The 18,873-nt window shown below is 53.2% G+C and overlaps 3 protein-coding genes and 1 long non-coding RNA gene across 20 annotated transcripts in view; 1 reads left to right on the forward strand and 3 right to left on the reverse strand.

Annotated features, from left to right (window-relative positions):
• Positions 1-181, reverse strand: part of Ewsr1 (EWS RNA binding protein 1) — a 29,878-nt gene extending 29,697 nt beyond the window's left edge. The window contains exon 1 of one of the 3 annotated variants that reach the window (XM_050141389.1): positions 53-181. In XM_050141389.1, coding sequence (XP_049997346.1) covers positions 53-65 — 13 coding nt within the window. In that variant the 5' untranslated portion in view covers positions 66-181. The remainder of the gene's footprint in view (positions 1-52) is intronic. The other 2 variants (XM_050141386.1, XM_050141388.1) reach the window with 2 other exon arrangements.
• A 17-nt stretch (positions 182-198) lies between these two features.
• On the forward strand, positions 199-7,371 carry Rhbdd3 (rhomboid domain containing 3). 11 transcript variants are annotated; one of them, XM_050141398.1, is made up of 9 exons: positions 199-314; positions 799-943; positions 1,394-1,592; positions 4,103-4,139; positions 4,481-4,670; positions 5,332-5,715; positions 6,441-6,603; positions 6,691-6,975; positions 7,060-7,371. In XM_050141398.1, exons 5-9 carry the CDS (start codon positions 4,523-4,525, stop codon positions 7,235-7,237), a joined length of 1,158 nt encoding a protein of 385 aa, XP_049997355.1. In that variant the 5' UTR covers positions 199-314; positions 799-943; positions 1,394-1,592; positions 4,103-4,139; positions 4,481-4,522; the 3' UTR covers positions 7,238-7,371. The 11 variants fall into 11 exon arrangements, with proteins under 11 accessions (XP_049997355.1, XP_049997353.1, XP_049997356.1 ...); XM_050141396.1 differs by having other exon boundaries at positions 274-411; XM_050141399.1 differs by lacking the exon at positions 199-314 and adding an exon at positions 449-683 and having other exon boundaries at positions 799-1,007.
• Positions 7,372-7,558: 187 nt separating this feature from the next.
• The window catches only part of Emid1 (EMI domain containing 1), a 47,863-nt gene continuing 36,548 nt past the window's right edge, over positions 7,559-18,873 (reverse strand). For 2 of the 5 annotated variants that reach the window (XM_050141392.1, XM_050141391.1), the window contains exons 13-15: positions 18,165-18,209; positions 11,933-12,017; positions 7,559-8,275 (exon numbers count right to left, since the gene is read on the reverse strand). In XM_050141392.1, the coding sequence (XP_049997349.1) occupies positions 8,148-8,275; positions 11,933-12,017; positions 18,165-18,209 (258 nt within the window). In that variant the 3' untranslated portion in view covers positions 7,559-8,147. Of the gene's footprint in view, positions 8,276-10,759; positions 10,851-11,932; positions 12,018-18,164; positions 18,210-18,873 lie in introns of all 5 variants that reach the window. The other 3 variants (XR_007591479.1, XM_050141390.1, XM_050141393.1) reach the window with 3 other exon arrangements.
• Positions 13,929-18,150, reverse strand: LOC126501001 (uncharacterized). The gene is made up of 2 exons (XR_007591480.1): positions 15,117-18,150; positions 13,929-14,995 (listed from the first exon to the last, which is right to left on the reverse strand). It is a non-coding gene; the product is annotated as an uncharacterized lncRNA (long non-coding RNA).

Below are 18,873 nucleotides of genomic sequence, written 5' to 3' on the forward strand. Positions count from 1 at the left end.
AGTTTGGGTGTCCCAGCCGTCGCCAGCGCGACCGCGATCCCACTCCACTTACCCGTGGACGCCATTTTCTCGCCTTCCTCCTCGTTCTCTCAACGTCCGTCTCCCTCTCGCGGTCCCCCTAGGCGCCGCACTGCGCAGGCGCGAAATCCGCAACCTCGGACGCTACCATAGGGCCAGGCCGCGGGGGTGGGCAAGGAGGTTTGAGCCAGTGATAAGCCGGTCCTTGGCGCCTGAAACCGTCGACCCAATCCTCTCCAAAGAGCCGGACGTGACGCGCGGGTTAAGAAAAAAACACCTCAGCGGCCTGCGCGCTCGTGAGCGAGTGTCCCCAACAAACCCCAGGGAGCCTCTGCACGAGGCTCGGGGGTTGGAATGGTTACGCCCGCTGGCTCTAGGGACCGTCTCCGAAGAGTCTGTCCTGGAGGGAGACGGAGGCTGGCGGGAGGGCTGGGGGGGGGGGCGGGGGAAAGGGATCCCGGCCTGGAACAACTGCTGACTAATCGGCAGGCGGGATCACGCGCCCGTGTGTGCGCGCTGTGGGTTTCGGGCACCTAGGTCTCGGCCTGGAGCTGGCGGCCCGACTCCCAGGCGGGGCTCCCCCCACCCGGCCTTCCAGGGTAGGGGAGAACGTGCTTCGCAGAACCTTGGACGCGTGGCCCGAGAGGGCGGGGGAGGGGACTGAGGTCGGTCGGTCGGTCGGCTGGGGAGGGAGGCCGGGAATGCCGCGGCCGGCTCCAATAACGGTCGGAGTTGGGAAGCCCTGTAATCATCCTCCAACCAGTACCCTTGTTTTAACAGAATAGAAAACCCAGGCCCACGAGATCGAGTACTTCCCCCTAAGTTACAAAGCTGAATTCGACCCCTGGCCTCCCCCCCTCTGTGCACCACCCGGAAGCATCTTCCCTGCCCTTGACTTCCCAGTCTGCCCTGGCTTCCCAGTAAGGTAGGCAGGGTGTGATGGTGCGGAACTGTGAGAGGTCCCTGACGAGGGTTCCAGAGGGCCACTGGTGAGGAACTGCCTTGTGACCAACCCCGTGGACGGATTCAAACAGTAGCATGGCGGGCGGGCGAGGACTCGGAAGAAAGCAGGGCCCATGTGGGAGCAGTAGGCGTGTCACACCTTTCGAGGGATGGGAGTGGTTTCCCCCGCTGAAGCTTAACGCCGTCGGGCTCTCCGATTCCCTGGCGAGCGGGGAGCAGATTGTCGTGGCCCCCGGTTTCCTATTTGTTGTAAACTCACTTCCTCAGGTGAGATCCAGGCACCTGTTAGCTAGGGACTCCGCGTCTGAATAGGGTGCCCGTGAGAGTGGAGAGCTGCTCCATGTGCTGTGTGCTAGGAGCAGCAGCTGGGTTCATTACTTGATTCTTACGAGTTCCATTTTATTAATTGAAGATTCGGTTGGAGATAGAGGCGCAATGATACTGCGTGCCTAAGATGTGTGAGGCCCCCGTTTCCGTTTGCAACATCAAGAAAGAGAAGAGACTGATCCAGAGGACTCGAGGCCTGGTTCCGAATGTCCATGGATCAGTCCCTTAGTGCTCAGGGATGGAATGGTTGTGAGAAGCTTCAATTTAGGTGACCCTGCCTCCAGGTAAGGGTGAAATCGGCCTGCTTTTCTAAACCCAGTGCCACAGGGGAAGGGCAGGGTTCACCCCAAATCCAGAGTTCACCTCAGCAAGATCTGGAGCCAGCTAATATGTCTTTCAGTGAACACATTAACTGGAGATGAGAGGGAATGTTAGGTCCAGATCCTGGGGACCCCCCCTCCCCCGCAAACCACCATAGAGTCTGCACTCCTATGCAAAAGTGCAAAGAGCCTTTAGCCGGTCTGTGGTGGTGCACGCCTTTAATCCCAGCGCTCGGGAGGCAGAGGCAGACAGATCTCAGTGAGTTCGAGGCCAGCCTGGGCTACAAGAGCTAGTTCCAGAATAGGTTTCAAAGCTACAAAGAAACCACATCTCGAAAGACAGGGGAAAAAAGCCTTTAATCAAGCTCCAGGTTGGACCATCCCATCTATTTTTTTTTAATGCGTGTGTGATTAAAGGCGTGCCCCATCAATGCCCAGTTGGGGTGGGGTTTTTATCATAACAGAGGTTGAGGTGAGGGGATTTTTAAGGTTCAGGACCCCTGATTGACTGTCTGGGGGGGGAATAGGTGTATGCTGGCTGAAAGGACGTCAGGTGATCCTGCCTATAATAGTTGGGATGGGAAGGCGCTTCAGAGTAAGTAGGAGGCTGTTTGTTGAGGGGATGGAGGTTAAGGACTCTGCAGGCAGACATCTTCACGGTTCTGTCCCACAGGAAAGGATCCGCTTTCTGCCCTGAGTCATCCCAGGAGACTTTAGAGCATTGCTAGGGAGAGCTCGCGGGCCTGCAGGCAAGGCTGGGTGTGAGGAAAGTGAAGGAAGAAAAGAAAGGGAGCATGACTGCTCCCAGAGTGTGCAGACGCTGAGCTGGGCCATGTGGGGGCGGGGAGGAAAGGAAGAGGGAGAGATGAGAACCAGGTGCAGCAGCCAGAAGGCCCACCATACACAGCAGGTAATCAAAGTGGGAATAGCAGCCCAGTCCCTGAGCTGGAGAAGTTTAGGGTGGGGGTATGCCAGCCAGGAGGGCCCTGTAACAGGTAGGGACCAGGGGACTGCTGGGAGAACCTGCCTGCCAGCATCTGCTTTGATATGTTAAATAGGAACCTCAGCCATTCATCCTGGTTTGAAACCTAACTGGAGAAAAGCTTTGCTGGTTGGGCAGGGTATGACCTGTTTGGGGACCTGAGCTTGAACCAGCTGGGCCTTCACTTGTAAGCTGTCTGCCTTCCATAGTAATTAGGTGGTGCCTGGGTTTATTGGGAAAGAGCTGGGGGCCAAACTAGGTGCAATGGTGCAGATTGATGATCCAGTATTCAAAAGCCCAAGAAGACACAGGAGAATCTCACATCACAGGCTAGCTTGGGCTCCATGTTGAGATTTTTTTTTTTTTTTTTTTTTTTTTTTTGGTTTTTCGAGACAGGGTTTCTCTGTGGTTTTGGAGCCTGTCCTGGAACTAGCTCTTGTAGACCAGGCTGGTCTCGAACTCAGAGATCCGCCTGCCACTGCCTCCCAAGTGCTGGGATTAAAGGCGTGCGCCACCACCGCCTGGCTTGAGATTTTTTTTAAAGCAAAACTTTTTTTAAAAATATTTATTATGTATATAGTATTCTGGGATGTATGCTTACGTGCCAGAACAGGGCACCAGATCTCATTACAGATGGTTGTGAGCTACCATGTGGTTGCTGGGAATTGAACCCTAGGCCTCTGGAAGAGCAGCCAGTGATCTTAACCTCCCAGCCATCTCCCCAGCCCCCAAACAAGCAAAATTAAAAAAAAAAAAAAAAAAGCCGAGCCAGGTGTCGCCTTTAATCCCAGCACTTGGGAGGTAGAGGCAGAGGCAGGCGGATCTCTGTGAGACCAGGCCATGCTGGTCTACAAGAGCTAGTTCCAGGACAGGCTCCAAAGGTACAGAGAAACCCGTCTCAGAAAAAAAAGAAAAAAAACTGTGGGCCTCCAGTCTTTTCTCTTATGATGCTGTAAGCAAAATGTGTTGAGTTTTTTGTTTGTTTGTTTGTTGTTTTTTTTTTCTTTTGGCTGACCTCTAATTCACAGAGATCTGCCTGTCTCTGCCTCCTGAGTGTTGGGATCAAAGGCATGCACCACTACTACCCGGCAGCAAAAGGTGTCTTAATCACCATTTCACAGACTGGGAAACTTGCCCACAGACACACAGCAGAAGGCTGGAGCAGACACCAGGGCTGGAGAGAGAACAGTGCCACAGTTATGAGCCACTTTGTAAGGCTTGGAATGTGGACTCTTGTAGTCCCACTTCAACCCCAAGCTGCTTGACCCATTGGTGGGTCTCATAAGGCCTCTTGTTCAAGGGTACCCAAGGCTATCCGGACTCCCTGAGGCATGGAACACTAGAAGGGGGGGTGGGGGGGCAGAGTCCAACTTTTCTGGTCTTGTATCTTCCACTAAGACACCTTCAGGGCCCACCAGACTCTCATGTCACCCAGGCTGGTTTTTCAACTCCATATGCAGCCAAGATCTAAATGTTTCTTTTATTTTTACAGCACTTGGGGAGCAAATCCAGGTGCCCATGTATGCTAGGTAAGCACTCTCCTGCTGGTCTGCATCTCTACTGGCCTTGGTCTCCTGAACCTCCTGCCTCCACCTCCTGAATGCTAAGATTACAGGTGTGCACTACCACACTGGCCTCATCAGGACTTTAAGCATGGCCCATGGCCACCCCAGGCCTGTGGGCAGGTAGGATAGAAACGTGGCTGATAAGCACACAGGTTGGGCTTGATAAGCACACAGGCCAAGCTATTGGACCTGCCTCTGCTGGTTTAGTTTCTGCCTCTGTATAATGGGGCCATTGGTAAAGTAGTTGGGAGGGAGTCAGATAAAAGCAACAAGGATGATTTGTTACTGTTTTTGTTTATTCCCAGTGTACAGCCTCAGGACCACCTTTGACCACCATCAACCAAACTATGCATGTCTGGGACTCTCCTGGCTCTCTGTCCCGGGCATTGCCCCTTGCCTCCTCAGTCCTGATGCTCCTGATGAGCTGCCTGTGGTTTTTGGGGGCTGGCCCCAACCTCACATTGGCTCCGGAGCTGCTGCTGGACCCGTGGCAGGGTGAGGACCAGCTGCATGGTCCTTGAAAGCTAGAGACTCTAGGGCCTGAAAGCCACTTAGTGGAATCAATGTGCAGCTCGTGATGGTCACAAGAATAGGACACAGCGTCGCAGGGCAGGTTAGCTTACAGACATGCCCAGTTAGTCCATAGTTGAGAAGAAGGGCAGAGAATCCTGTACAGAGGGCGAGGTGGGAAGTTGTGGGTGGGAGTTCTGATAGTGTCCTTTTCTGACAGCTTTCCCTGGAAATAAGTTAAATTTCTGCCAAACACGTACTTCCCACAAAGCCTCCAGTTTACATTTGAGGAACCCAAATGATGTTCAGAGAGGTTAAGTGATTTTTCTAAGGTCTTGCAGCTCTGTGGGAGTGAAAGGTTTTGGCAGGCAGTTTTCATTAGAACTTGTGCTATTAACCAGATGCAAAAAAAAGATTCAGTAACTGACAGACAGCTTCACTGTGCCTGGGGCGTAGCACCACTTGGTAGCTGGTGGCGAGTGAGAAGACTGTGTGTTAGTTCCCTTCAGTATACCTAGAGAGTAGCTGTGGTGTTGAGAAGCCTCTGGTCCCATCTACTGGCTTCTGGGTGGGGGAGACTGGCCTACCAGGCCGCCCTAGCAATGGCTAATCCAGCCCTCTAACCTGGCACCCTTCTCATTCCCAGTGCACCGGCTTCTGACCCATGCTCTGGGCCACACCGCACTGCCGGGCCTGCTCCTGAGCCTGCTGCTCCTGCCCACTCTGGGCTGGTGGCAGGAGTGCCGTCTAGGCACTCTGCGCTTCCTGCACAACTCCGCCCTGCTTGCCCTGGCTGCTGGGCTGCTGGCTGTGCTGCTGGCAAGCCTCGGGGTGTCCAATGCAGCCGGAGGCTGTGGATATATGCCTGTTCATCTGGCCATGCTGGCAGGGCAGAGTTACTACCCTGGATGGCGTCAGGGGACACTGCCACCATGGCTGCTCCCATGGCTACTGCTGGCCCTGACCCTGCTGCTCAGCTCTGAGCCGCCCTTCCTGCAGCTCCTCTGTGGCCTTCTTGCTGGCCTAGCCTGTATCCTTTGCCTGAGCCCAGGGACCATGTGGACCTGTGGCCGGGCCTCCGGGGTGCCTTGGAAAGAAACGGTGTAAAGGAGTTCAATGTCAGGTGAACACCTGCTCCTGGCACATCTGTGCCATGCTTTGGGCTGGGGACAGGACTCATGGCCAAGAAGAGGTGTTGGTTACAATCAAAGGACCCCATGGGATGCTTGGGAGAGCTGAAGGGACCTGGAAGTCACTAACCTGGATCTTGTGTGAAGGTGGCATCAAAGCAAAGATTAGCAAAGAGGAAGGCTTAGGGTGGGAGTGAGTGTGGGACTCTGGGAACAGAGGGCCAACTTAGGGCTCATAGTACAGGTATCTTAGACATAAGCTTTGCTCCCAAAATATGGGAAAATAGCTACTATTTTTGGTGGTGATCATATAACCCTTCAGGCAGTCACAGGGAACCATTTCAGAATCCAGACACCAGCTACTTAAGTCTGGCTGACAGTAGGAGGACCTATCTCAGGTACACAGGGTTACGCAGTAGCCAAGAAAGTGGAAAATAGGGTTTTGGGAAGGCACTTCCCGGCTGAGTAGTTTCAGGTAGGCAGTTTCCTTTTGTTCTCAGCTTCAGCTGCTCATGTGGTCCTGGGGGATACAGCAAGGGGAGTCGCATGGGAATGCCCAGCACACTCTCCTCTCCCCAGTTCAGTTTGATTTTCCTTGACCTGCCGCCCTGCCCTGGGCAGGCAGACGCTGCTGGGGCCTTCCGGTGGCTGGAGCTCTCCGAGCGGAGATTGCAGGTGTTACAGGACAGTGTCCTTTGCAGGACTCTGGCCCAGTGGTGGCCACTGAGGCTCTTTCCCACCCCAGGCAATCTGACTGAACTGCCTGTCACTTATCCTGCTGTAGTGAGGTGAGGGCGATGCCAGGGGCTCCGTATTGGGTAGTGGAAGTTGTGACAGTGGCTGGCAGCCCAGGCCATCCGCCTCTGTCCCTACAGGCCTGCTACCCCTGGACCTCCTTACCTTGCCTCCCCAAGCTCCTGGTCTCACAGTGATGGTTCTGCCCAGCTTCCACTAGGCGTGGGACCCGTGCAGCCGGCATGGAAGGACTCCGAGAGGAGCCTGAAGTGGGCTGCGTCCAGCTTTGCCCCAGGAACCCCGATGTGGGCAGCCCTAGATGAGCAAATGCTACAGGAAGGGATCCAGGCTTCACTTCTTGATGCGTCAGCTCAGGGTTCTCAGAGCTTGACATGGTTGCCCAAGTCCTCTGGGTCTTCTCTACGGTAAGGCAGGGTGGGCAGGGGTGTGTCATCCTGATGTGGGAGCCATGCATGCCCTGACATTTCCTCTTTGTCCCCACCTCACAGGCTGCAGCAGCTAGAGCACATGGGATTCCCCACTGAGCAGGCCGCAGTGGCCTTGGCAGCTACAGGGCGTGTGGAGGGTGCGGTGTCACTGCTGGTTGAAGGGCTGGTAGAAACTGAGGCCGTAGCAATCGAGGGGAGGAGTGGTCCTGCCCACTGCAAGGGCACTGGACCCTCATAATCTAGGAAAAGAGCAGAATCTTTGGCCTGACCTGAGTCCTTGCCCAGTCTGCTGAGGGCATCCCTGAGGGCAGGAGTGGGTCCCAGCATGTTCTAATACTTTCTGAGAATAAAAGCTGATGTTTCCAACCTGGCCTTCTGAGTGGCAGTTGTGTCTGGTTCTTCTGTGTTGGCATGGGGAGGATGAAGGAATGAGTGGAGAAGGAGTGAATGGGTGGCTGGTGACAGGAGGGTGACTTGTGTCTAGGCCCACAGGCCTCCTGCCCCAGTATCCTCAGCCTAGGAGGACCCTCTAGCTGCAGCATATAGAGACCAAACTAGGTAGGGTCAGGCAGGGGCGTTTATTGTCCAGTACATAGCAATCCATGGCATCTGCAGCAGATGCTCGGAGTGGGAGTCCTTTCTATACATCCCATCCCCACATGGAACACTGGGGAGTGGGGTTGGGTAGAACTGATTTAAGGAGCACCAACCATTCAGTTGGGGATTAAGCAGCCTGGATTCAGGTGGGAACTCAGCACCAGAAAACAGGACTCCCCAAAGTCTTAAGGAGGGGAACGGAGACTTCTGCCTCGATCCATGCATGTCTACAGAGCCAGGCAGAGTCCCAGGTCCCTACTTTAGAAGACTGGAAGCCTTGTACCTCCACCCACTCCTCTTTTCACCCTATTCCACAGGGGGAAATAGGTCTGACGTCTTGAGTAGACTTCCTCTCAGGGCCCAGTCCCTGCTTCGTCTGTCATGTACAGGCTGACATCACTGAGACCTGCCTGCCTATCCCTATGGCCAAGATGGCACAGGGGTCCCTGAGGATATTAATAAATAGGAACTGGCGGTCTCTGGAGGCAGCTGGCTAAGTCCAGGCTAGGGGAGGAAGCCTGGTGTGGAACCCTGAAGAGCCACCACCATCCTCAGCTCCTCCTGTCGTGTCTCCTGGGGGTCACGATCTGGTAGTTGGTTGGGTGTCCTCCCCTCTTGCCTCGAAGGAGGCTGGGGGTACCCGTGCCATCAGGGCCTACCCCGGATCCCAGCTCTGGTTCTGCCGGAGGGAATAAAGAGAAAAGCTATGTTAGGGGGTGCATTCACATTCATGAACCCACTTTGTGCCCTGGGAGGTAGCAGGGTACCCTGGCATCCTAGAGATGGAGCTGTGGGAAATAAGGGTACTGAAGGCTGGTTAGTACCTCCCCACAACCTCTGCGTCCCCAGCCATCTGATGCCTGGTTTGTCTAATGGGGATGGCTGGGCTCACCACTTTTACATGCTTGGCATATGAATAATGCTCCCCAAGTAATCAGTTTGGATTGATTTGGAGTGAAGGTGGATTCTGCATCATCCAAACTTCATTGCAAGGAAACCAAACCAGAGAAGAAACTTCCTCTTTCCTTGGATTATAGCACCATTTGGAGGAAGGGCTTAGTAGAGTCAGGCTTTGCCTCGGAGCAGCCTCAGGGAAACCAGACCCCATCAGGACCACAGCTGTCTGATTTCTAAAACCAGGGACATTTTCAGATAACTCAGGCCCTAGACGGCACCAACAAAGCCTGAAGTCAGTTACCAAGGGAGTTGTGGTGAGATAAGCCCCAATTTTCATATAAGCTGAACCCCAAGCATGAAACAGCATGCTTGCCCCCCCCCAAGGAAACTAACATCCTTCAAAACCCCAGAGGGTGCTCTCTTGTCCAGGAAGTCCATGCATATCCTTTGGTAGCCCCTAAAGCCAGGGAGAAGGTCAGGGTAGGTGGTTTTTCTGGTGGGGAAGAGCCTCGGGATGGGGACTTGGCCAGGCCTTTCCTTGTTCCTAGGACAGACAGTGGGAAGCTCGATGATGACACTTCCTACAGAAGGCGCTGCTTAGGGGTGGGCCACTAATGGGGCCTGGCTTTTCCCAGGTGCCTTGTACATCCTCCAGGGGCTACCAAGAGCTTAGCCAGCTAAGGACGGGGTCACCGCGTCCCTATTCAGCTCCTCTACGCTATCCAGCTGTCCCTTCTACTGCTGCACCACGCTGAGAGGAGGGGCACCTGGAAATGTGCTGAGAATCTGGAACTTGGGTCTTTGCTCCAAATGGTCCCTCAGGTCATTTGGAGGCAATGAGGGATGGAGGACAGGTGCCAAGAGGCTTCAGGGGAGGGGCTTGCTATGTCTCCATCAAGTCTCATCAAGGCTGCTGAGGCCAAAGGAGGTGCGGCAGATAGTCCCTGATGTTTCTAGAGGTCAGAGAAGCCACACGCCTAACGGTGGGGATTAGAAATGGACCGTGTCAAGCAAAACCTGACAAAGTTTTGCTCAGTAGCCCAGGTCGGCCTCAAATTTGCTATCCTCCTGTCTCAGCCTTCCAGTGCTGGGATCTTAGGCACGTAGCCACCATTCTTGGCGTGGACATACACTCCAACCTCCAGATCTTGTCACATCAGACTTCCTGCCAGCTGTCCCTCACCTCCACCAGATACAACCACGTATCTTCTATGACCCCCCACACGGTCCCCTCTTCCAAGAAGTCACCAACGTCTAGCAAGAAGGGCCCAATCCTTGGGTACTCCCTCTGAGTGTCTAAAGTGACTGATGGACAGCTCCCCAGAGCCCAGCTACTCTGCAGGGTCCAGTGTCCGTCCGTCCAGGCCTAGCACCAGTAGGTGCTTCCTGGTTTTGCTGACCAAAGGACTGGTTTTAGCCCCGACCAGACCCTCCTTCTTCACACTTAAGGTTTTTTTAAGAGGGGAGGTTGGACATAATATGGAGGCCTCTGGGCACTGATGTGCATATGGGCTGTGAGACAGGGCAGTGACTGGAAGGGGCAAAGGACAGCCAGTGGGTGGGGACTCTCGGTGGGCAAACATTCCTGTGAAGGGCCAGCCCCGTATTCCTACACCAAAGCTTCACCCCACCCCAGGAGCCAGGTGCCGGGGTGGGGGGACTGCTCCTGCCCCCAGTCAGAAGCCTAACTGCCTCTCAGGCTGCCTGAACCAGAGAACCTTCCCAGTACAGCTCTGCTCGGTGTTCCTCTTTACCTCTCAGAAACCTCGAGGGAAAAAACTTTGTAGACGTCTTAACCTCTGATTCTCCTCTGCTTGGTCACTCACCTATGATCCTTGCCTTTTTGGGCTCCACTGAGATATAACCTCCAGGAAGCCCTCCTGGACTGTCCCCTCATGGTGACAACTGACTAAGGACTTGTACACGCGAGGTAAGTGCTCTACCTTGGAGCCCAGCAGGCCAGAGGCATATCTGTGCTCACTACTCTGTCACTTACCTCTTCTTGGTTTTTGCTACCGGTGCCAGCCCCCACCCCCACCCTAAGCTACGCCAGGGCAGGGCTACATTGTTTGGTTATGTTGGAGCCCGTGCCGATAGGTGGCTGCCAGAACACGAAAGCTGGTTCACTGTGCCAGGTTCTATTTCCCTGATGAAAGGAAGGAGCAATGTCTTCTGGCCCAGACCAAGCACCGGGAGGCATCATGCCCGAGCCTGCCCCAGGCCCTTCCTGGGAGGGTTTGCCCCTGCCTGCCCACCCTGCCATTACCTGGCCAGATGATGGCTTCCAGCAGGGTGACCCGTCTGGCCAGGAGCTCCAGCTGGGCCTGCTGCTGCAGGAAGCTCTGTAAACTAGGAGCCTGATGGGAGATTGAGAAGAGCAGACGGTGCCGAGTGTGGCCTCTAAGGGCCGGGCTGGGAGCCCAGTGGTGGGGGACGCAGAGAGAGACTGATGGGCTTCAGGGAAGGGGTCTGGACCAGTGTCCATCAAACCTCATTGTACCCATAGGAAGTGAGGAGAGGGCGTGCCTAGCTCCTCAGGTAGCCAGGTGAACAGGAACTTGGAGGGTGAATGTCAGGCTAAGGATCTGGCTCCCTTGAGCCCTGGCAGGAAGCTTCAGGACACACTAGGACTACAGTGGCAACTGTGGGAGGGATGCAGGGGCCAGGAAGGTAGGTCCTGTGAAAGTCTCTACAAGTTTATGGGGGAAACTGGTCAGAACTGGCAAGTGGTCTATAACCCAGAGTTCTCTGGGTCCTGAGTCTGATTCTGTCACCCACAGTTCCCTGCACTTTTAGAATCTAGCTGCATTGCTCACAACTTGTCTAGAGTTGAAGCCCAAGTGGTTTACAACCTTGATCCATAATCCTGTGGGCTTGGGCTCTGACTGTGTGTGACCCATGACCCCAGTATGGCTAGAGTTTGCTTGTTAACCTCAATGCCTCACTGATCAGAAGTCTGGTTTTCTTTTTTCTCTCTTTCCCTCCCGCCCTCCCTCCCTTCTTTCCTTTCTTCCTGAGACAGGGTTTCTCTGTAATGGCCCCGGCTGTCTTGGAACTCACTTTGTAGACCAGGCTGGCCTTGAACTCACAGAGATCCGCCTGGCTCTGACTCTCAAGTGCTGGGATCAAAACCATATGCCACAACACTTGGTTTAGGAATCTGGTTTCATTGCCCATAACTCCTTGCAAATCCCATCCTCCGCTGTCTCCACATTCCTGAAGTCCTGTAACTATATCACCCACACTGTCTAGAGAGAGGCACACGGATGGGTCCAGGTGCAGGACCTTCCCCTGTAGAGCAGGGAAGGGTTGGGTAGCCTCTGTAGCCTATGCTTCTTCAGCTTCAGAACTGGACTCAGGCCAGTTACACCCCAGGACGGTTTGGGGAGGCTGGTAAGCAGGGGCTGGGCTGGCCGGCCGTCTGTCTGTCTCTACTCACCATAAAGCCCAATCATTGTTTCCAAGATTAAAACCCTCTCAGCTAAAATCTTCAAAGCCTCGCGTAGTTGGTGCAACCCCTCCCCCTGTGGAGAAAGAGACAGATGCAGCCGTGATGGAGGGTTGGGAGGGGACCCCACAAAGCCTGCCAGTGGCCCCTGCCCCAATCGGGACAAGCACCTGTAGCCCTGTACCACCTGCCACAGCCCAGGACCCACGGACAGCCAAACAAGACAGAGAGGGAAAGGAGGGAGGCAAGGCAGGAGAAAGCGACCCCTGATGACCCCCTCAGAAAGTTCCACTTGATCCTAACTGGCTGCAGATTGTGTCACTCTGGAGGGCAACTCCTCTGCTTGCCCCACAGGCTGCCATCCATTTGTTCCAAGGCCCTGGGGAGCCAGCCTGTCCTCTGCACAGTTCCTGTGACGTACGCTGGGGGGCGCTCTGCTCTCTCCTTCCCCCTCCTCTCTCCTCTCGCTCTATTTTTTCCCATTTTAAATTCTTAATTTTTAAACATCTTTCTCTTTACTCATAGTCTTCAGATTGACTTTTTGCACGCCGTCTCACCCTAACGAACTCTATCAGGGAGAGCAAGCTAGTGATTCTGTCCCCAGTAGAATGGGTAGTAAGTGAAAATCAAAAGGCTTGAATAGCATTGCTGCTTAAAATGAGTCTGAGCTGAGGCCCTAGCTCCGTCCCCTTCAGGAGACCGGCCCCACATTCTCTCTGCCAGCACCAGTCCCGCATTCTGATACACCTTGGGGAGACCCTGCAGCCCAGCCCCTCCCAGCAGCAGCTGAAGGCATCAGTGTGTTCCCAGGGGTGTGGCAGTGGGTCCACCAAGCTTCTTCTCTAAGGCCCCCCAGCCCCAGGGCTCTCCACTCCCCCAAAGAAGAGGCTCATTCAGAGAGCTCTCTCGGACTTCCTCCCAGTTTATTCTCTCCTTCCCTAGCACTGGGTCCATGGTCTTCACTTCACGTTCCCCCCACCCCAAACAACTTCCAAAATTGAGTGTTTTCCAACAGAGCACCAGGATGGTGAGGCAAACCATCCCAAGCCTGACAGCATCTAGAAGAGCCTCTCGGCATTTAGGATAGGAAAGGTGAAGGGATGCTTAGTATGCACACATCTCCGTGTGTGTGTGTGTGTGTGTGTGTGTGTGTGTGTGTGGTGTGCACACACGTGTGCCCATGAGGACTTATACAGAGGCCAGAGGAGAATGTCTTCCTCTTTGTTCTCCATTATATGTAAGATTTTTATTACATTTAGTGTGTGTGTGTGTGTGTGTGTGTGTGTGTGTGCAGGCCTCATTGTGCCACAGTGTACATGTTGAGGTCATAGGCCAATTTGTGGTCACAGCATGTGTGCGGACAACAGAGAACAAATTAAACGAATTGGTTCTTCCTTCCCATCACGCGAGTCCTGGAGACTGGACTCAGCCCTCAGCCTTGTGGGAAGCATCTTCCCTAGCAGAGCCACCTTGCAGGCCCCTTCCTCTTATTTTGCTTTCTACATTAATCTTTGAGATAGAGTCTTTTAAAAAAATATTTGCTTTGATTGTTTTATGTATGTATGTATGTATGTATGTATGTATGTATGTATGTTCTGCCTGTGTGTATGCTTGCAGGCCAGAAGAGGGCAGATCTCATTACTGATGTTTGTCATCCACCATGTGGTTGCTGGGAATTGAACTCAGGACCTTTGGAGGAGCAGGCAGTGCTCTTCACTTTTTTTGTTTGTTTGTTTGTTTGTTTTTTCGAGACAGGGTTTCTCTGTGGTTTTGGAGCCTGTCCTGGAACTAGCTCTTGTAGACCAGGCTGGTCTCGAACTCACAGAGATCCGCCTGCCTCTGACTCCCGAGCGCTGTGATTAAAGGCGTGCGCCACCACTGCCTGGCTCAGGCAGTGCTCTTAACCACTGAGCCGTCTCTCCAGCCTGAGATAGGGTCTTAAGGTGAACCTAATGTGTGCTGTCTCAGCTAGTCTGGCTGATCTTCGGGCTCTACCTGTTTCCAGTTCACTATGCTAGGGTTACAGGCATATGTGCCATGCCTGACTCCTGTGTAGTGCTAGGGATTGGGATTAGGTCCTTCTGTTTGTGCAGCGAGTGCTCTTACCCAGTTAGCCATCTTCTCCACCCCTTTTTATGTGATGTGTGTATGCATTTGTACACTGATGCTCACATTTGTGTGCATGCATGCATGTGCATGTGTCTGCAGGCTGGAAGTGGACATCAGAGTTTTTTCTATCTATTTATTGAGGCAGGCTCTCTCAACTGAACCCACAGTTTGCTCTGGTAATCCTGCTTCTGTCTTCTAAGCTTTGGATTTAAGGGTGGGCTTTCAAGCCCACCTGGCATTTATGTGAATCCTGGGAATTCAAACTCTGTTCCCCACAGAGCTTGCTATCTCTCCAGTTCCTCCTCCCTCCTCCCCTTCTGTTTTGAGATATATCCCTCTGTAGGCCAGGTTAGCTTCAAACTCACAACAGTTCTGCTTCGAACATCCATGAGCTGAAACTCCAGACATGAGCCCCGACACCTGGCTCACCATCTAACCCATTGAAGCAATGGTTCCCCATAAGAACATCGAAGCAACTAAGAGAACCCCCAACACATCCATTAGGAGCTTGTTCATTCCCTGGGGCATTCCTTATGCTCCAGCTGTCCTGTTAATATCATAAAGATTGAGCTACTCATGGGTCACTGAACTGCCATTCCAGCCTGGGGTACTGGGGTCACTACAGGTCACAAATGCAGAGTAATCCCTCTTTGGGTATCATGGAGCAGGATGCGAAAATGGATGATCCTGGGGCTGGGGAGATGGTTCAAAGGTAAGAGCACTCCCCAATAGCGAGGACCTGAATTAGAGCCCCAGAATTCATGTAAAAAGCCACCCAATGCCCATAACCCCAGTGCTGGGCAGGTACAGAGAAAGGGAGGTTGCTGGCTGCTAGCCTCGCTGAAAAATAGTGAGCTCCCAGGTCCATTCACAAGGGAATAGGGCAGAGAATGATACATGTGCACACAATCACACACTTGTATACACACAGGCACAACACAAACACTGCAACACAATCACACACTTGTATACACACAAGCACAACACACACAATCACACACAACCACACACTTGTATACACACTGGGACAACACACACAATCACACACTTGTATACACACTGGCACAACACACACAACCACACACTTGTATACACACAGGCACAACACAAACACTGCAACACAATCACACACGTATACACACTGACACAACACACACACACTGCACGCATTTGTATATACACTGGGACAACACACACTGCACAAAACCACACACTTTTTTTATTTGTTTTTTGAGACAAAGTTTCTCTGTGTAACAGTCCTGGCTGTCCTGGAACTCACTTGTAGAACAGGCTGGCCTCGAACTCACTGAGATCCACCTCCTGCCTCTGTGTCCCAAGTGCTAGGATTAAAGGTGTGCACCACAACTGCCCAGCTTACAACCACACACTTGCATACACACAGGCACAACACACACACACACACACACTGCCTTCCTGCCTGTCCATGCTCCCACTGGTCTCTGAACAGGCTTCCCACAGCCTTCTTGAGTCCTTTTCTGGCTCCAGTCATTCTCTACCCGGCATCCAGAGACATACTTTGCAAACAAAAACCTGACCATACCATTCCCTCTCATTCTTTAATTTTTTTTTTAAAAAATGATTTTTTTTGAGATCCTTGAGTATCTCACTCTGTAGCCCAGGTTCACCTTGTAGCCATCCTCCTGCCTCAGTCATCTGAATGCTGGGATTACAAATGTGAGCCACCATGCCTGGGTCCCCGTTCAGAAATACTAAAACAATGTCCCAGTGGCCACCAAGGTTTGAATTCTTTAATGTGGCCTCCTAGTTTTGGAAAGCCTCTAGCCTCTGTCACTTGCTGCCTGTCAAACTGCCACTCTGCAGACATCCCAGGCTCACTCTGACCCCAGGCCCTTTGTACAGACTGCCCCTACTTCTCAGCTACCCTGTGACTGGTTATGTTCCCTTCATCGCCAATACACTATAGTCCCAAACACAGCTGAATTCCTTTTGTCCTGTGACTGGTGACCCCGGCTCATGGTGACTTCTCCTGGGGACAGAATCTGCAAAGTATCGTTTTGCGTTGCCCAGCCCTGAGCTTGGCATACAGAAGAGAAGTTTCGGGAAGCAGTGGGTTCCCAGGCCCCCTCGGGAGATTTGGATGTCTCAGCCTGTTTCAGTTCTGGCTCCAGTTTGCCATCAGTTTGCTCTGAAGAGCCGGGCCTCAGTTTCCCTCCCTGTCTGAACAAGGGCTTCCCTCTTAACTAGGTAGAGTAACTCAGGCCAGTCACTCAGCTCTTGCAGTACACGACTGTGACCACCTGGTGACACTGCTGAGTCACAGCTAAACTTGGCAGGCAGTTCAGAAAGCTGCACTACCCCTAGGGGGCGCTGGTAGGTGCAGTGTATCTGTAGAGTGTCCACAGGCTATTTCCACTGTACTAGAATCCCTACCTCCCTCCAACAGAGCTGGTCCCTCAGCCCAGAAGCCTCATGCATCTGCAGCCCAGCAAAGCCTCTCCCAGGCAGCAAGCAAAGGAAGTGCAGAGGGTAAAAGAAGGAAGGCGGGCAGGTAGGGGTCCTGCTACCTCTTGGAATTCTTCCCATAGGTGGTCCTAGGTTCAAGGTCTCACCTGGGGTGGCCCAAGGTTCCCATGCAGAGATAGCTCAGCCTGGCTCTGCTGTGACCTGGATTTTCCCCGTATCTTCCGGGATGGGTGAAAAAAGCCCGTTTTCTCACCCAGGGTCTCTGGGAGAGTGACGGGAGGCAGAGGTTGCTCACATGGGAGAGTGAGGGTGGAGAGGGGGGAAGCAAGCATCTTGGAGAGGTAGCAGGGCCCCCACAAGTCATGGGCTACACGGAGGCAAGCTCGTGCAGGATGAGGACTACACGGCTGTATCCATCACTGACTCCATGACCACAAACAGAGAAGACGCCACACCCTCAGGAACGACAGGAAGGCGCAATGACACCTCCTAAAGAGTACCCAGGCTGGCTTACTCGACCCTGCCTATTTTCCAAATGTCTCCCGTGCCGGCAGTGGCTGCCAGGTTGTGCATCAGGGCATGATTCGTTCTAGGCTCATGCGTCTTTAGCAGAGTAGACTCTTGGGCCCCAAATCTGTTCATTAGTTATCTCCACTGATCTTGAAGGTTCCCGGGACCTCACGTGCATCATAAGATTTTTGAGTGTGTAAATTGTAAGTTTCTGGGTCTCTCTTCCCATTGCTCAATCCCTGCTAGGCATGTGACAGTTTCTAGGCCTCCCTTTCTATTGTTCACAGTTTGCTTGGTAGCTGGTAGTGTCTAGATCTGCCTCACCTCATTTTCCACGGTTCTCTGTGCATATGACAATTTCTAGGTTTCCCTTGGGGACTGCTTGAAGTATGTGATAGTACCTATTACAGATCTTTTGGGCACAACAGTTAGGTCTCATGACCTCATTAACTATGCCAAACACATATACAATGGTTTCAAGGTTTCCCTTCCCATGCTTCCTAGAGTCTCTATGTGTGTGTTGGTTTCTAGGTCCCCATCCTTTGTTCCGTGAATCCTTTGTCCCCTGTGCTTCCCTTTTTTGTTTCCTGACTTTCCTAAGGTCCTTTTCTGTTTGGGTGTATTCTGTCTTCTCTTTCCCCTTCCTTCCGTAGACAACAGGACAAAGCCAAAACCTTTGACGGGGGGCGGGGGGGGGGGACCCTGGAAGTGGAGATGCAGTCTGGGTCACTGAAACTGCCTAGTAGAAACAGGCAGAGCCTCCTGGGCTTGGAAAGGCTACAGAGGGTAGGTGGGTGAAGACAGAGACAGAGACCACGGGTGGGGGCCGCTGGGAGGGCTGGTCCTGCCTAGTGGGGGTACCAGGAGGGGTGTGGGAGCAGGGCTCCTGCAGGTATGTGACTAGACACACTCAATCCCAGGATCTACTGGGGACAGAATTTTTTTCCTGAGTACCCAGGGCATGGGAGGACAGGAGGAGGTAGGGTAGAGGAGGGGAAGATGGGGAGGGCAGGGGGAGATAAGGGAGGGCAGGAGAGGCAGCAGAGGGCAGAGAGAGGCAGGGGAGGGCAGGGGGAGACAGGGTAAGCAGGGGAAGGCAGGGGGAGGCAGGAGGAGCCAGAGGAGGGCAGGGGGAGGCAGGTGCAGGGATGCAGCTTACCCAGTGACTCTTCTCACCAGGGTCTCCTTTGGGGCCAGGTTCTCCCTGAAAGGAGAGTCAAAGTCAGAAGCAGGGTAGAGGGGGGTGGGGGGCATGAGGGAGAAAAATCAGAACAATTCAAAATGACAACAGGGGCAACTTCCCAGCATAGGTGGGTTAGATCCTTGGGGGAGGGAGGAACACGGCACCCAGGGAGCAAACAGCTGGCAGACCTGAGCAGACTTTCCTCACCTCCCATCACATCGGAGGCAGAGCTTGAAAACACCAGTGATTTCCCGTGAAATCGCAGAAAACCCAGGCCTTAAACTAGAGCACACAGGCCAGGGCTAGGGAAGCTTTCTAGGACCAAGAACAAAACCAAAATGGGTTTTCTGTGATAAAACTGAATTTCTGAAAGAGTGAGGTGACGTCTGTAATTTAGCAATGGGCACTCAGCACTTCTCACAAGAACAGAATAGAGTTCTTTAGGCATTACCATTCTCGTCCAATAACGCATATGAGAGTAACTAGCTATGTGAAGAACAGGAACGGGAAGCACATTTAAGAGAGAAATCAGTCGCCGGGTGGTGGTGGCGCATGCCTTTAATCCCAGCACTCGAGAGGCAGAGACAGGCAGATCTCTGTGAGTTCGAGACCAGCCTGGTCTACAGAGCTAGTTCCAGGACAGGCTCCAAAGCCACAGAGAAACCCTGTCTCGAAAAACCAAAAA

Source organism: Alexandromys fortis, unplaced genomic scaffold, assembly GCF_014885135.2.
Source record: "Alexandromys fortis isolate MF-2015 unplaced genomic scaffold, M_Fortis_MF-2015_v1.1 scaffold_7, whole genome shotgun sequence".
In the NCBI taxonomy this organism is placed as follows: Eukaryota; Metazoa; Chordata; class Mammalia; order Rodentia; family Cricetidae; genus Alexandromys; species Alexandromys fortis.